General features: G+C 45.1%; 1 protein-coding gene across 1 annotated transcript in view; it reads left to right on the top strand.

Annotated features, from left to right (window-relative positions):
- RAB3B (RAB3B, member RAS oncogene family) overlaps window positions 1–17,176 on the top strand; it is a 71,086-nt gene extending 53,910 nt beyond the window's left edge. The window contains exons 4-5 of the mRNA XM_011973754.1: window positions 5,091–5,278; window positions 17,137–17,176. Coding sequence (XP_011829144.1) covers window positions 5,091–5,278 — 188 coding nt within the window. The 3' untranslated portion in view covers window positions 17,137–17,176. The remainder of the gene's footprint in view (window positions 1–5,090; window positions 5,279–17,136) is intronic.
- Window positions 17,177–17,582: the final 406 nt, after the last annotated feature.

Below are 17,582 nucleotides of genomic sequence, written 5' to 3'. Positions count from 1 at the left end.
GCGCCCGCCGCCTTGCCCGGCTAATTTTTTGCATTTTTAGTAGAGACGGGGTTTCACCGTGTTAGCCAGGATGGTCTCGATCTCCTGACCTCATAATCCGCCCGCCTCGGCCTCCCAAAGTGCTGGGATTACAGGCGTGAGCCACCGCGCCCGGCCTAAACATCATTTTTGAGGGGTGGGGGAACATCTCAGATTCAGTTAAGAACTGAGCCCCATTAAAGACAGCAGAAATGTCGTTGTTTTGAAGCCAATTAGGAGGAGAAAAGGACTGGGGGCTAGTTTGGTTAATTGGTTGTCATCTTCCTGGCCTCACTAGATTCTCAGCTCCTAAGAGTCCTTATTAATGAACCTGAGGAAAAGGTTACCTATGGACCTACTAATGAAGAATATTTCAGGAATCTGACAGTAATTGGGTGGGGTGCATTTGGGGTTATTCTGCTAAGCAAAAGAGGCCCTTGAGCTGGCTAGACCCATGTTGGTAACTCAAGTTGGTAACTTGAGTCAGAGTTCTCACACTCCGGGTACCTTTGAGATGACAGTAAAGACATCTCCTTGGCATGACACAAGAGCTCCCCCTGTTTGGCCCCCTATTGACTCATCTCTCACCACTTAGGATTTTCTGCTCTAAGGATAACAAACTGCTATGGCCCTTTTGGCATAGACCAAGGCTGATTTTGCCCCCTTATCTGTGCTGTATTCATGCTGTCTCCCCTGCCTGTTGTGCTATGCTAGACATGCCTGTGCTCACACATACACTCACAGTGACGTGTCTTTGTCTAGCTGATATCTGCTTAAGCATCAGCTTCTCCAAGAAACCTTCCCTGGTCTCCAGGCTTGGTTAGATGCTTTCTGTGTGCCCTGACAATCTACCCTGGCTTCCCTCCATTCCAACACTTATTACCCTGTAATATTGTCAGTGTGTCTATCTTCCACATAGACTAGGGGCTCCTCAAAGGTAGGGGCTGTGTCTGATTCACCTCACTGTCCCCAGTGCCCAGTACAGGGTCTACCATGCTCATTGAGCTGAGCTTTCATGACCCACACTATCCGTACCCCCTCAACCACACCCTCCTTGCTCATTCCCACCTCCTTAATTCAACTATTCATTCCACCAACATTCACTAAGCAGCTACTCTTCTAGCTGGTGCTGGGACTCAGAATGACATAGTTCCTGTTTGGGGAAGCTCCCTGTCTATATGGACTTCTGCCATGCAGTGTAAAAAGTGCTATGGCAGGAGGAAGCACAGAGGAGAATGAAGATACCATATGTAAGCTGAGTCCTGAAGAATGAGAAGAAGTTAGGTGAAGAGTCTAGCTTAATTATTTTTAATGTAATTTATTTGTGTATTCATTTATTTATTTATGGTCTTGAACACCTGACCTTAAGCAATCTTCCTGCCTTGGCACCCCCAAAGCACTGGGATTCCAGGCTTGAACCACTGGCACCTAGCCAGTTTTGCTCAGTTTTGACTTTTTTTTTTTTTTTTTTTTGAGACAGAGTCTCACTCTGTCCCCCAGGCAGGAGTGTAGTGGCACAATCTCAGCTCACTGCAACGTCCCCCTCCCAGGTTCAAGCGATTCTTCTGCCTCAGCCTCCCGAGTAGCTAGGATTACAGGTGTGTGCCACCACACCTGGCTAATTTTTGTATTTTTAGTAGAGATGGGATTTCACCATGTTGTCCAGGCTGGTCTCTAACTCCTGACCTCAGGTGATCCACCCACCTCAGCCTCCCAAACTGCAGGGATTACAGGCGTGAGCCACCGCACCCGGCCTGAGTTCTGATTTTAAAGGCTCACATCCTCACTAACTTCAAGAAGCTTCCTCCTCCTCTCCTTCTCTGCCAGCCTCTCCCTCTCCTGCATCCCTGCATGACCTCTGGTTTCCTCTACCTGGGTTAGAATGTTACAGCTTGTTCTGTTGCTGTTCCAACTGAGAGTGAGACAAGGAGGCATAAGGGATAGACCTCTGGCCCATCTCTGAGTCTCAGTTTTCCTGTCTGCAAATTACAAGTGATAACCTTTACCTTGCCCCACCCCACTCACATGATTGCTTTTGTATTTGTGAACTGTTAATGTGAACTGCAGATGTGAGAGACTGATGCCTTTATTAGTATTTCTTTTCTACGACTATAATTGATCTCCCTGTATCTGTATCTCTAACACTCAACACAAGACATGACACAAGGTCGATGTTCAATAAAGACTTGGTGGGCCAGGCACTGTGGCTCATGCCTGTAATCCCAGCACTTTGGGAGACCGAGGCAGGCAGATCACCTGAGGACGGGAGTTCCAGACTAGCCCGACCAACATGGTGAAACTTCATCTCTACTAAAAATACAAAATTAGCTGGGCATGGTGGGCACCTGTAATCCCAGCTACTCAGGAGGCTGAGGCAGGAGAATCGCTTGAACCTGGGAGACAGAGGTTGCAGTGAGCTGAGATTATGCCACTGCACTCCAGCCTGGGCGACAGAGCAAGACTCCGTCTCTCAAAATAAATAAATAAATAATTAAAAAAAAAAAAAAAAAAAAGACCTGGCTTATTGATTGACCCTAAGTGATGAAGACAAAGAGATTTTCCCAAAGGCCCTGGGAGACAGTAGAGGTTCAAGGAAGCTGGGAGTAAGGTGGGCCAGGAACATATAGGAAAGAGAATTGCCATGTATTTGCGTGCCAATCATGTCATATACTTTCATGGATTTAATTTTCATTACTATCCTATGGAGTAGGTAGTATTCACCTCATTCTACAGATGAGGAAACAAAGACTGGGAGCAATTAGGCAACTTGCCCAAGATCACGCAGCTAGTAGCTGCCCTCTGTACAATGTGGCATGTCCTCCCCTCAGTGCCACTTCCTCACAAGGGATTTGTACCCCTGGCCTTGAACTGTGTCCTCATCTTCATCTGAGCTGAAAACCTATTTACTTATTTACCTGTCTGCCTCTTTACTAAATAAGCAATACATTCCCCACACCTCTCCAAACACTGCCACTTGTGATAAGGCAGTCAAAGACTGGGTAGTCAATTTTTGTGATGTTCATTAAGGAAAAACGATATGCTGGAGGGTCTCTGAAGCTGACTAGGTTTCTATGGCCTGAGGATAATGAGCTAGCAGCTGCCTCCTTCATCACATGTCCACAATTAGCAGGCACTTCTGCCGCTTGTCTTTCTCAGGTCAGGAAATGGGCCACAGGAGAGGCTGTCAGCCGGAGGGGTGGGCTGGCAGGAACGGCGTGTGCCTTCCAGCCAGAAGGCTGGGAAAAGAGGGGCTTTGTTTATACCTGGGCTGCTTCAGCCCTCTCTGTGGACGGTGGAATAATAGGGAGAAAGAGGGAGGGGGAAAGAGATCCCTCCTTTGTTAGAGAAGATGATAAAAGAGGGAGAAAGAGATGGATAGGAGGTGGGAGGAACAAGTTGAAAGAACAGAAAGAAACTGTCTTTATAACAGGCCACTTTTTTACAGCAATGTATTCATCATCTCACTCACTCCTCCCACCTGTTCTTGGTAGGAAGCCACTGTTGTTTTCCTTATCTGACAACAAGGAGTCTGAGAATTAGAGAGGTTAAGTGAGCAGAGAGGTGAAGTGACTTGCCCAGACTCATATACTGTTAGTTGGATTAAAGCAGAGGAGGTCAAAGACACTTGTAAAGGAAGAAAAAGGTATAATAGGGGGGCGGGGGGAGGGGGGAAAGCCAAGTGAAAGAGAAAAGGGGGAAGAAATGAGAGGCAGAGCTGTGTGTGGACTTTGCAGACAGCCAAACCCAGGTCTAAACCCAGTTTCCGCTGATACAGCCACATGACTGTGTGAGTTATGCTGTCCCTCATATTCTCATTTATAAATTGGAGATGTTATTTACCCAACTGGTTATTGTGAGGATTAAAGATGATATCAGTAAAGCTCCTAGCATAGTGTCTGGCATATAGTAGTTGCCCCAAAGATATTAGGAATCCCAAGGAGAAAGTGAAAGGGACACCGGGGAAAGGCTCTGAAAGAAGGGAAAGAGGAAGGCAGACAGACAAGAGAAGTGGGAGAGGGCCAGGGACTGATGGAAAGTGCCACTTTTGCTTCTAAGGGCTGCCACCAAGTTGACCAAGATTCCTCGGGTAGAAAGCAGCCTTTTTGAAATAGGAGGGCCTTTGCTGTGTCTCTTGGGACAACCAAGTTCTGTTCATCACAGAAAGTGTCGTTAAGGGTCTCAAGATACAAAATAGACAAGAACGTTGCACACCTCAGATGTAGTTTTCCCTGGGCCTTTTGTTGGGTTTGTGGAGGGAGGGTGAGATCTGTTGGATCATTTCAGTGGAATTCAGGGAGGGGAAACCCCACTAAGTGGAAATAAACCAGTGTGGCTATGGGTGGAAAGGGCAAAGAAGACTTATTCAGTGTGAATCTTGAGGTGCCTCCTAGAGCCCAGACTGGAGCTGGCCAGCCTAGGGGGAATGAGAGGCAGGGGAAAGAGGAGGAAAATCCCTGTGAAAAAGTCCAAAACTGGGGTTTCTCATACTGGTGCTTTTCCTTATCTTGGGCAAGCTAGCTTACTTCTGTAAGCCAGTGTTTGCATTAGTGAAGTGGAGAGGATCTGACTGACACTTCTTCCCCAAGGGCAACATGAAGATCAAATAAAATAATCTATGTGATAAGTGCTTTGGAAACTGTGAAGTGCTGTGGACACACATTTATGCATTTGTTCTGTCAGCAAACACTAATGACCCCCTTTGTGTCAGGCACAGGGCTATACATTTCACATACATCGTCCTGCCTGATCCTTGAAATAACTCTATGAGGTAGGTAAAATTATCCCTTTTTTACAAACCAGGAAATTGATTTGTAAAGAGAATAAGTGACTTAGCCTGGAATTAAACAGCTGGGCAGTGGTACAGCTAGGATCAGTCTGACTGAAAGACCAGTGCAGGAAACTCCTGCCCTGTGCCGTCTCCTTGAAGCAGAATCCCCTGTCCATGGAATTGGGCCTCTTTGCTTCACTCCTGAGCACTGGAAATATTAATCCAGAGTGCTTGGGCTGAGGGCACAGAAGGGTTCCAGCAGAAGGGATGGAAAAGGCCTTATCTGTATCTCTCCTCTTTCCAGGGTTTGATTTCTTTGAAGCCAGTGCGAAGGAGAACATCAGTGTAAGGCAGGCCTTCGAGCGCCTGGTGGATGCCATTTGCGACAAGATGTCTGATTCGCTGGACACAGACCCCTCGATGCTGGGCTCCTCCAAGAACACGCGTCTCTCAGACACCCCACCGCTGCTGCAGCAGAACTGCTCATGCTAGGCAAGGCCCACCTTCCTGACCTCCCCTCGTTGTGGCCCCACACCCAGTCTGCTTCTCTCTGTTACACACTGTCCACTCTCAGCCCCGACCAAGATGAGCTGCTGCTGTTCTTTGCCTGCCCCCAGGGTTCTCTGCAGATGTTCCCAGTAATAGATACTCAGCACTAGACTAACAGAACAGGTCACTACATGGGTGGAGATTCACTTTGCAAAAGAAGACTCTGTTTTATGAAGGGGATTCACTACAGGGACTTAAAAGCAGTCTCTTCTCTGCCTTTAAAATGAGAGTTCTTCCATTTACCAAAATTTGACACACCCACATTCTTCAGGGGCATGCCAATTGCGTAAAGTGAGGCTGGCTCGCCTGCATAGCTAATCCTATTAAAGACAACTTCCCAAAGCACAACGTGCTTGTTTCCTATCGGGCTCCCTGTGGGGCTTTCTCTCACTGCAAGTCAAGCTTGGGCTCTCAAAGCCCTGTGCCTGTTACCACGGATGCCCACGGGGCCTGGGCAGTTGCTGTGGTGACAGGCAGAGCTAATCTTCAGAGAGCTCAGACTCTCTAATGATGCTGAAGGAGCAAAGGCTGAGTCAGAAACACACTTAAGAGAAAATGATTATCCCCTACAGAATGTCAGAGGTTCCTGCTATAGGAAAGAGCAGGCACATATGCTCAAGAAAGACAAACAGAGAAAAAGAGAAACAGGCACGATCAAGACACAGATCATGAGTTTCTGATTTTGCTGCTTTCCAGTTGGTTCTTAACTGTGGGAACTTAGTAAAATTGGCGATTGGTTCTTAGACTTCTAGAACCTGAGGATTTTAGAGTTGACGGGATTCCCAAATTTACCTAGTTTGACTAGTCAATTCTAACCTTCCTTTTTCTGACAAGTGACTGTCAAGCCTAACAACCAAATCTCTTTCTTCTAAAGCACACCTTCTAGGCAGGGACAAGAGCTCATTTTCCACACCATCTTGGTTAACTCTCATAGAACGTTTTCCTTGCTTCAAGCTCAAATCTGCCTCCTGGAAATTCTTCTTCTTCCCTCCCTGTTGGTACCAGCTCTGCTGTCAGAGACTTCACAGTCTCTGCTCTCTCTGCCCTGTGACACCCTCGGACTATTTGAGAACACGAATCATGACTCCTGGGACTTGCCTTTTCTCTAGGTCAATACCTCTATAATTCCATCGGCTGTTCTTCATAGGCTCTTCTCCCCATCCTGCCCCTTTCCTGCAATCCATCTTTTAATTGCTCTTGAGCAGTCTAACTGAGAAGTGTGATTTGAAGCAAAATAAATCTAAGGTGGTATGACCCTGAAAAAATTGAGAAAATTGAACTCAAAGATCCTGATCCCAACCCCATTCTCCTGGGAGTGAAACCTTAGTTTCTACCAGAGAGCGTGGGAAGCCACTTCTGGTGGAAGCCCCTTAATTAAACACCTGAGGAAAAAAAGAAAAGAAACTCAGAGACCAGAATGAATTCGCTCATTATTCTAGCTTGCTTGGCCACAGGGACATATTTGGTTTGGGCTGAAATAATGACATAGAACTGGCAATGATTCCAGAAAATCTTTCTTCTATATCATGGTCTGAATCCTCAGCCGCCTCAAAAGTCAACGGGCCGGGGGAGTCTCTCCCCAGTTTTCTCTTCATTTCAAATGAGGCTCATTGTCCTAGAAAAGTACATTAACTAGCAACTAGTCCAATGACTAAATAAAAGGACCATCCAGGGCACTGTGGCTCACACCTGTAATCCCAGCACTTTGGAAAGCCAAGGCAGGAGGAACACTTGAGGCCAGGAGTTCGAGACCAGCCTGAGCAATATGGTCAAATTCCATCCCTACAAAAAAAAAAAAAAAAAAATTAGCCACATGTAGTGGTACACGCCTATAGTCTCAGCTACTTGGGAGGCTAAGGCAGGAGGATTGCTTGTGCCCAGGAATTTGAGGTTGCAGTGAGTTGTAATCATGCCACTGCATTCCAGTCTGGGTGACAGAGTAAGACCCTCTCTCTCTTTATCTCTCTCTCTTTTTCTCTCTCTCTCTCTTTTTTTTTTTTTTTTTTTTTTTAAAGGAGTCAACTCTACAAAGATGCTGCATTCTTTGATGCAATGCAGAGAACAGAGCTTTGGACTTGGAATCAGGAGACCTAGACTCTGTCATTAAATCAACTGTGACTCTGGACCAGTTACTCCCCATTTTTGAGTCTTGATTTCCTACTTATAAAATGAGGGAGCTTATTTGGATGATCTTTAAGGTCCCTTTTGGCACTAATAACTTGGTGACTCTTTTTTCTTACCTTCGCCATTTCAGTTGATCCACCAAACAAACTTGAGAGATCAGGATTGGTATCCCAGTGTTGTCTTGGCCAACTCTGATGTCATGCTTACTCTGTACTAGACATTGTTCCAAGCATTTTACGTGCATTAACTCATTTATCTTCCCAACATCTTGTGAGGGAGGCACTACAGTGAGCCTGGTTTGAAGATGAGGAAACAAAAGTACAAAGAGGTTCTAGCTTGACCTCTAAGGTCACATAGGAAGTAAGTGGTAGAGCTGTAGTTCACATCCAGGCAGTAAGTTCCAAGGTCTGTGTTCTTAACCACATTCTGGGCTGCATCTTTTATAGACAAACTATGATCCAGAGGGATTACGAGAATTGGATCACATACCAAGAGAGTGTTAAAGCCACATTAGGATTCAATTCCAGGGCCATCAGATTCCAAGTCCACTGGAGAAAAGATGTATATCTCTAATCTGTTAACAAATTGCTCAACTACTCAGACTAATCCAAGGTGATGGATGTCTCATGCTCAAGAAAGGCGAGTCAGTCTCTGAGGCAACAGATCCCATGGGCCTGGGTAGAAAATGCCCAGTGCTTCCCAGTCCCAAGTGCTGGCTTTCCCTGTACCTGCCTCTGCCAGGCAACACTTAGCAGGCTCCCAAGCAGCAGGAGCCTCCATGTTCCACTTTGAACAGCCTCCATGCTCCAGCAAGGGGGCGTTTGTGAAGAGTGACTTGATTAACTTTTCTGACCATGGGTATAATACAGTTGCTTCAGAGGGCAGTGATTCTGGGTGTGATTTTTACACTGTAACATTGTATACAGTGTCACAGATAATTACTGTTTTTTTCTGGTCGTTAACACTCATCTACTTTAGTACTAGGATTTCAGACCAAGGTTCTCATGACCCCTGGATATTTTAGTATCTGTATCCAATAATCTTTTCTCTCCTACTGAATATTCAGGCAAAGATCAAATTGTTTTCTTTAAAACTGTCAAATTCTGTAAAACTCAGGAGCCAGTTCAAGGAAACAGGCGTCTTCACAATAGATGGAATCAAGAGTTAAATGTTATAGTGGCAAGCTCATCTACTGGGCAACAGACAACCAGACCTACTTGTGAGATGGCAGCTCCCCAGCCCTGCTCTGTGACCTCATTTCTGTCGAATGAAAGGCAGCAGCTTCCAGCTGATTGCAGCATAGTGGTCATCAATCACAGTAATAGCGCAATTAGCCACCAAGGTTCAAGCTGCATAATATGTGTTAGTGGCAACTTGTCCTGGATTTAATCTTCCTAAACAATCCAAATAAAATATTTAAAAACTCTTGACTTCTGGCTGCGCGCAGCAGCTCACACCTGTAATTCCAGCACTTTGGGAGGCTGAGGTGGGCGGATCACCTGGTTCAAGACCAGCCTGGGCAACATGGTGAAGCCCCATCTCTACTAAAAATACAAAAATTATCCAGGCGTGGTGGCGGGCACCTGAAATCCCTACTCAGGAGGCTGAGGCAGAGAATTGCTTGAACCTGGGAGGCGGAGGTTGCAGTGAGCCGAGATCGTGCCACTGCACTTTAGCCTGGGTGACACATCAAGACTCCATCTCAAAACAAAACAAACAAACAACAACAACAACAAAAAACCTCTTGACTACTAAAGAGGCAAAAGTAGGCCAAAAGTGCGATACAGTATTGTGTTTGTTTACATCTATTTTAAATGCATGTGTATCTGTAAATACAAAGTGATTCGTGACTTATTGTCTCCTCAGTCTGTAGCATTATTAACTTCTAGGAGCAGCAGTCGGGTATAGTGTACTGAATGGTCACAGACTCATTGATCATCAGATCTGGAAAGGAGCTTAGAGAAGATCTGTTCCAGCCTCCTATCTTATAGAAGGGAAGGTTGACGTCCAAGGATTGGAAGGACATCTCCTAATTATTCTGAGAGTACTGCAGTGATGGCGCCAGGACTAGGTCCTGGATCACCTCTAAGAAGACACTTAGCTATTTGAGTATCGACTAGGGCCTAGCATTATTAAGCACTAGATAAATACAGGTGAAAAGAAATGATCCCTGCCTGCAAGGTCCTTATGGTCTAATGGAGGTGCTGTTTCTAAAATATTGTTATCGCAATTTGGTAGTCAAAGAAACAGCCCTGGAAAAGTTAACATGCTCAAGTCACCCACTAGTATCATTTGAACCCTCCTCTCTCTGACTCATGCTCTTTTAAATTTTTTTCTTCAGATTGTCTTAGAAGGGTAGATGGGATATACCCTCTGGTAGTACCAGGCGCCCAAGGATTCTTAGAGTTAAATAACCTCAGTTAATTAAATAACCACAATTGCTTGGTGACCGAAGCCTTATAACATCCGCAGAATAAGACCATTCTCCAGACCTGACTCCCCAACTCTTATCACCTGCTCCTGCCGCCACTAAGCTCCTTGCTTGGATATCATGTATATCCAGGAAGGCTAAGAAGTATATGAGGAATGTTTGTTTGACTTTGTTTGCCAACAGTTTGGGGGAAGGGGAAAGAACTACAATAATCAGTGTCCTGGGATCTCATTGATTTCCGATTCCCCGTCCCAAGCCTACACCCAATTACCTGCCATAGTTGGGGAATCAAGTAGCATCCTGTGGCTGGAAGTAGATGCAAAACACTAGTCCATGAGATATAAATACTGTTAAATGATGGCTTTTTAAGGTCCTGATCCGTTATATGAAGTAGGCAAAATTCAAATTTATTTATTCATTTATTTTCTCAACAAATGAATATATATTATGTGCCAGGATGTGAGCAGTGGCAAATTAGGCACCGTTCTTGCTTTCATGAAACGTATAGCTTCATGATTTAGTCTAGACGTTGTCAAATCATCACCCAAATATAATTACAAAGTACTCTAAAGGAAAGGCACATGATGCTATGAGAACATTCACCTGGGAAACCTGAATCACCTTTGAGAAACTGTTTCAGGGGCTCTTGGAAGTCTACTGCTCCCAAATATCTCTGCTGCCCACTGGCCATTGCTTTACATTCCTCAACTCAGCTTTCATCTTTTAGTGCTAACCTTTGATGGCTGATCAAATACAAATGCCCTAAGAAGAGTAAGGATAGGAGAAGGAATATCTGTACCTGTGAAACATTGTTAGGCTGCCTGGCTATGAGTTCATTGTTGTTTTCTGAAGGACATAACCAACCACTCCAAAATTTATAGGCTTAAAACAACAAACATGTATCATTTCTTATGATTCTGTGGGTTGGCTGGGTGGTTCTTCTGGCTGAGGCAGGATGGTCTAGGATAGCTACATCCATATGTCTGGGGTCCCAGCTGAGATGACTGGGGCTGTTGAGGCCTTTCTCCCTGTGGTGTCATCCTCCAGAAGGCTGCCCAGATTTGTCCATATGGTGGCAGGAGTTTCCTCAAAGCAAGAGAGGGCAAGACCCAACACAGAAGCACTTTTCAAGCTCTGTTTCCATCACATTTGCAAATGTCTCACTGATGAACACAAGTTCCATGGCCAAGCCCAGTTTTAAGATATGGAGAAATAGGGCTAGGCTCGGTGGCTCAGGCCTGTAATCCCAGCATTTTGGGAGGCCGAGGCATGCGGATCACTTGAGGTCAGGAGTTCTAGACCAGCCTGGCCAACATGGTGAAACCCCATCTCTACTAAAAATACAAAAATTAGCTGGGCGTGGTGGCGGGCATCTGTAATCCCAGCTACTTGGGAGGCTAAAGCACAAGAGTTGCTTGAACCCAGGAGGAGGAGGTTGCAATGAGCCTAGATCATGCCACTGCACTCCAGCCTGGGTAATAGAGCCAGACTCAGTTTCAACAAAAAAAAAAAAAAAAAAAAAAATGTTGGGGGAATAGATGCCATCTCCTTATGGGAGGAGCTACAAAATACAGTGACCAATTTTTCAATCTACCACAGGAAGCATCCTCAGTTCTCTGAAACTATGTCTGTTACGTGTCTTGGGGTCTTAAAACGTGGCTCTGATGGTATCACCAAAGACAAGTGGCAAAATCGTTTAGGGCAGGGCAGTCTTATCATTTGTTTAGTAGTTATCCGAAGGATTTACTTTGGAGGAATCAAGACGCTTCTAGATGAAGAAGTTTTAATGCTTGTTAAACAGTCCATTTGGATACTTCTTAGCTATCCTCGAGGGACGAATCTGACTTCTCATTTCACAGGATTCACCGTAGATAATGGTTGTAATTCCTACCTGAAGTTCCTGGCCAGAAGCCCAGCAGAAAGATTCAGTATATGCAGAAAAGATGACTCCAAAAACAGTTGGGCCTTCTGTTCTAACTGTACTTCCTTCCTTGACGTACTCGTCTAGTCTCGAGGCTTTAAATGTCAAGTCTTTGATAATAACATGTGTACCTAAGTGCCTACTGGACATTTTCATGTCTCAAACTTAACATGTCCAAATTGAAACTTGTGATTCTATCCCCAAACTTGTTTGAACCCCAGTCTTCACAGAAAACTAGGTGCCATCCTTAATTCTCTGATTTTTCTCTTTTTCTTAGCCTCCTTGTCTAATCTAGCAGCAGATCCTAGGGTTTTACTTCTAAATATATCTCAAATCTGATCATTTTTCTCCATTTTCATTGCCATGACCTTGGTCCAGGCCACCATTGTTTTCTGCCCTAGAGAGCTACCACAGAGTTCCTAACGTTTCCCTACTCGCATAATTACTCCCCATTAGTCCATTTCTCTCACAGGAGCAACTCTCTCTATATATATTATTTATGTATTTATTTTTTGTAGAGACAAAGTCTTGCTATGTTGCCCAAGCTGGTTTCAAATTCTGGCCTCAAGCGATCCTCTTGTCTTGGCCTCCTGAGTCACTCGGATTGTTTGTATGAGCCACCTCAATGGCAATCTCTTAAAAATCTAAATAAATGAACAGCTCAGTAACACTGAGGTTTATTTCAATACCCTATACGAAAACAATCCAAAACTTGGCAAGGTGGTGAAACCCTGTCTCTACAAAAAATTAATTGGGCATGGTAGCCTGCACCTATAGTCTCAGCTACTTGGGAGGCTGAGGTGAGAGGATCGCTTGAGCCCTGGAGGTCAAGAATACAGTGAGCCATATCCATGATTGTACTCCTGTGCCACTCCAGCCTGGGTGACAGAGCAAGACCCTGTCCCCCTTTCAAAAGAAATAAAAAAAAGAAAGAAAAAAAGAAGAAAAGGAAAGAAAGAAACAAAGAGAATTCAGAGACTTCCATTATTAATAGTACCTATTTTATTGATTCTGTTTCTAGCCTGAATCTGCTTCTAACTTGCTATAGGATCTCTGGTAAATCATTTCCTGTAATAAGCAACTCTCACCTCTCTCCTTGTTTCTTTCAGAAATAGTAGTCTCTTCTTTAGTAGTACTACTACTCCCTTACCCAAACCAGGTGATTCTAGTGAAGACTGTCATTAAAGGGAGCATGTGACCAAGCAGGGCCCATCAGAATCTTTCCCTAAGATTTTTATAAAAGCTGGACCTATTCTTTTTCCACTTGAGTGGCAAATATGTGAAGATATGAGGTCTAAAACTGTGATGGCTTATTCTCCACTCCTGTGTAGATTCTGGTCTATAGTAAGAGAAAACAAGGCCATTAGGCAGCGGGCAGCAGAGACAGGTGAGAAAGAGTGTGGCCTCCGGTTTTCCAGACCCTGATTCTGGTTTCTTGAGGCTTGGCTGATCACCTCTTCCTTTGATTCTGTTAGAAAGCTCAGCGTATCTTTCTTTTTTTTTTTGTTTGAGACGGAGTCTCGCTCTGTCGCCCAGGCTGTAGTGCAGTGGCCGGATCTCAACTCACTGCAAGCTCCGCCTCCCCGGTTTACTCCATTCTCCTGCCTCAGCCTCCCGAGTAGCTGGAACTACAGGCGCCCGCCACCTCACCCGGCTAGTTTTTTGTATTTTTTAGTAGAGACGGGGTTTCACCGGGTCAGCCAGGATGGTCTTGATCTCCTGACCTCGTGATCTGCCCGTCTCGGCCTCCCAAAGTGCTGGGATTACAGGCTTGAGCCACCGCGCCCGGCCAGCTCAGCGTATCTTTCTAATAAAACCCCCCTTTGCTTTGCATGTTGGAGTTAGGTTCTTATCACTTGCAACCAAAAATATGTTGTCTCCTCTTTGGTTCTCAGTTTTCTCATTTATATGTCCTTCTAGCTCCAAAGTATAGAAATTCTAATTTGAAAAAAAAACAAAACAAAACTGGGTCTTTCCGAAAATGCCACTGATATAGACTTTCTGATCCAGACTGTATAATCTGGAAAAGAAGCCTACCCTCATCTCTATCCTCTCTTCCTGTACCTGAAGGAACGAAGAAGAGGGATTTCTCAAGGTGAGAAGCAGTTCTCCATGGACACTGATGACAGCACAGGCAAAGGTTCCTATGACTAGGGATCACTGTCCACACAGAGTCTGGCTTCCCAGGTTTCCAGCAGGTAGACAAAACAGCTAACTCCACTGCCACTCCTTTCTCCACATCCGTTCCTATTTCTCTGCCATCTCAGTGACATCCACCATCTTGAGAGTCAACTACTGACTGGACTGAGTTGTGTGCTTCTGTTTACTTCTCTTCTGTCTTTTTCAAGTGGCCAAATAGCAAACGCTTAAATAGGAAATCTCTGGGAGACTTGAATAAAAGACTTTGGTTGGTAGAAAATCATGTCACAGAAAGACTAACAGACAACAAAGTAAGTCAGCAAGTCCCTGAGCAGTAGGATTAGGATTCCTGTCTCCTTTCAGATTCGAATGCATCTCTTTCTGGGGTTAACAGTGGACTGGGATAAAGCTAAGAGGTTGTGTAGCTTGGGTTAAGTCATTCTTATCTCTGGGCTTCAGGGGCTTAGACCAGATAGTTTCTATGGGCTCTCTTGGTGCTGATGCCTTGGGATTCTGTGGCTGTTTTCTGTCAGAGCTGCAAGGGGCAAACAGGATTTTGGCAGCAATCCTTTCATTACTAAAGCTTCCTTTCTTCTCGGGTGCAGTGAAAAGAGCCAAGGCTGTGTGACCCCCTCGTCACATAGCCAGGTGTATGGTCCTGGTTTCTGAGGCTGCCAGAAAGTATCTTAGCAATTTGTGTCTGGTGGTCCATGCCTGACTATCCTAGGCTAGGTGTTCCTAAAGAGTAACAAGAAGAAGAAGAGAAACAAGAATCTCTGACACTTGTTGAGAATAGAGTCCCATTTGTTTGAGAAGAGACACCAAGCAGCCATGTTTATGTGCCAGAAATGCATTCCACCTCAAGGAGGACTAAATTAATGGACCAATGTGTGCCAGGCTAAGCTGGGCAAGATCTTTCTGAGGACAAACTCTGCCATGCAACTAGAAGCCTGGAAACTAAAAGGACTGCATGTAGTAAACTATCTTCAAACCCCTGTAAGCATCAGACCACAGGATGAGGTTTCAGAAAGTCATAAGGCAGAGTAGTTAAGGCTACAAGGCTTACAGTCTGACAGACCTGGGTTCGATTCTTGGGTCTTCGTCACTAACTAGTTTTGTGACTTTGGGAAGATGACTCCGGAGCCTCAGTGAATTTCAGTTACTTCATATGTAAATGAAGTAATAATATCTACTTCACAGGGCTGTTGAAAGGATTAAATGGAGAATGGGTGTAAAACCCTTAGTGCAGTGTCATGCACACACGGTAGATGCCGAACGTGTGATGTTGGCACTACACAAAGTAATCCCAATCAGGCAGAACTAGTCAGGCAAATCTAATCCAGGATCTTTTGTAAGGGGACTGAGAACCAGAGAATGGAGAAAGCCAGTGTAAACACCATGAGCAAAGGAGCAAGAGAAGGGGCGTTGTATAAGTAGGAGATGGAGCCTGGACTTACTAATTGGATCAGGGTAGAAGAATCCAGCCAGGACCAAGGGAGGAGAGTCCAGGAAAATGCCATGAGCAGCTCTGTAGCATGACCTTGTTGGGCTGGGTTAAAGTAGGGGCTGCCACCAGTCACCTGACGGAAAGGTACCTCATGCACTTCCTCCTTCCCCCGGAGATCAGCCTCCAGGAGTGAGGAGTGAGCCCAGAATGAGAGTTTAGAGTGCTCTGGAGCCTTTGTTAGAGGTACCCTCCAACACTCAGAAAACCAGGATTCCAGAGATCTGGGTTTGAGTCCTGACTTTGCAGCATACTAACTGTGTGATCTTGAACCAACATATTTTCACCTAATGAGGCTGACAATCTTCCCTACTTCACAAAATAGTTATGAGAGTCAAATAAAAGTACATTTTACAAAGTGAAATGCTTTGGACATTTAAGGTGGAGCCACTGTGAGAGTCTTGGGGAGAAGATGGTATTCGTCTCAGAATGAAACCGAATACACCCCTCCCAGAGACCTTTCCAAGGATCCCCTCCTTCCTTTAGCTCCTTCCCCCAACCTCAATACACATTCCTGTCCCAGGAACCTAACCTCACCAAAAATACCTGGGCCAACATGCCTTACACCCAGAGGTTTGGTTGGCTTCAGAGAAACTTCTGGAGGCTAAAAGCAGCCAAGAAGAATCAGCCACTACAAGCTGGGCCTGGATGAACAGAGCAGTGAGCTGTGATGGGGCTGGGGTCCAGGAGGAGCAGGCAGGAGACATAATATTCAAATATTATAACAAAAATCATTGATCATGTGTTTGGCGCTTTACAGTTCCCAAAGCACTTTCCCATCCATGCGCTGATGATCTTTGATACAACACTGTGATGTGGGTTTTATTATTCCCAGTACAGATGAGGAAAATTGAGGCCTGCGTCAGTGAAGCAATCTATCCAAGACTACATAGAGAAGGCAGTAAATGTCAGGGTTAGTCTCAGAACAGGGTAGTGTCTGTACCCCCTGCAGTGGGCAGTCCTAATTCTGAACTTCGCCTGTCTGGGGGTAATAGAGGGGAGCAAGAGGAAGGCTACTGAAGAGAACACCTAAACATCTGTTTTGTCTACATATGACTTCCTCTGCTTGTGGGAGAGAAGGAAGGAAAGGAACACATTCCCCTTGCCAGCCCCACAACCCCAACAAAATTAAACCCTGGAGCAGGTTGAGCAGCAGCGGCTTCCCTCAGATCCAGGAGCCAGGGGCAGATGATCTATCTCTGCGGCCACACAGAGATGTCACCGTATGCAGTTTGCATGTCATCTTCAATTCCCCGAACTGCTCTTTCTAATTTATTCAACCGGGGACCAGGCTGGTCTCATGCCAACCTAGGAGATGCAGTATGAGCAGAATTCCTCAGGAGGAACAATTAGCAAAAACTGAAGTTGTCTCTCGATAGGCCTGAGCGGAGAGAGGAACAATAGCTCTCACGTCTCTCCCCATCAGATTTGAATTAAGCAGATGTTCTCATGCTTTTTTCTTCTTCCTATGTTCTGTATACTGACACCTCTTCTCAGTGGCATATGAAATATGAAATGTCATGTGGTGTTGTGAGTTTGTATAAATATAAAGGAATATATATACACAGTAGCAAAAGAGAAGATCTCATTTACAAATGTCTATGGTGTTTCCTTGTTCTGTGTTGATCTGTTTTGTTGATACAAACTGAATTTTCTTAATGTATCTTCTATCTCTATTATAGTGGCAATGATGGTATATGCATTAAAGTTCTTCTGGATTGTGTATCATTTGTAGAGTGACTCTTTCCTGAGTTTGTGCTAAGAACTTCGGGCAGAGGACACTGGCCGCAGCAACTCATGCCGGTAATCCCAGCACTTTGGGAGGCCAAGGTAGGTGGATCACTTGAAGTCAGGAGTTCAAGACCAGTCTGGACAACATGGCAAAACCCCATCTCTACTAAAAATACAAAAATTAGCGAGATGTGGTGGTGGGCACCTGTAGTCCCAGCTACTGGGGAGGCAGAGGCAGGAGAATTGCTTGAACCCAGGAGGTGGAGGTTACAGTGAGCCGAGATCATCCCATTGCACTCCAGCCTAGGCGACAGAGCAAGACTCCGTCTCAAAAAAACTGAACTTTGGGTAGAGATTCTTGCATTCAGAGATCTTTAAGAGGAACTGGAAAATAGAT

Source organism: Mandrillus leucophaeus, unplaced genomic scaffold, assembly GCF_000951045.1.
Source record: "Mandrillus leucophaeus isolate KB7577 unplaced genomic scaffold, Mleu.le_1.0 Scaffold14, whole genome shotgun sequence".
Taxonomy (NCBI): Eukaryota; Metazoa; Chordata; class Mammalia; order Primates; family Cercopithecidae; genus Mandrillus; species Mandrillus leucophaeus.
This window is presented reverse-complemented; position numbering and strand designations above follow the sequence as displayed.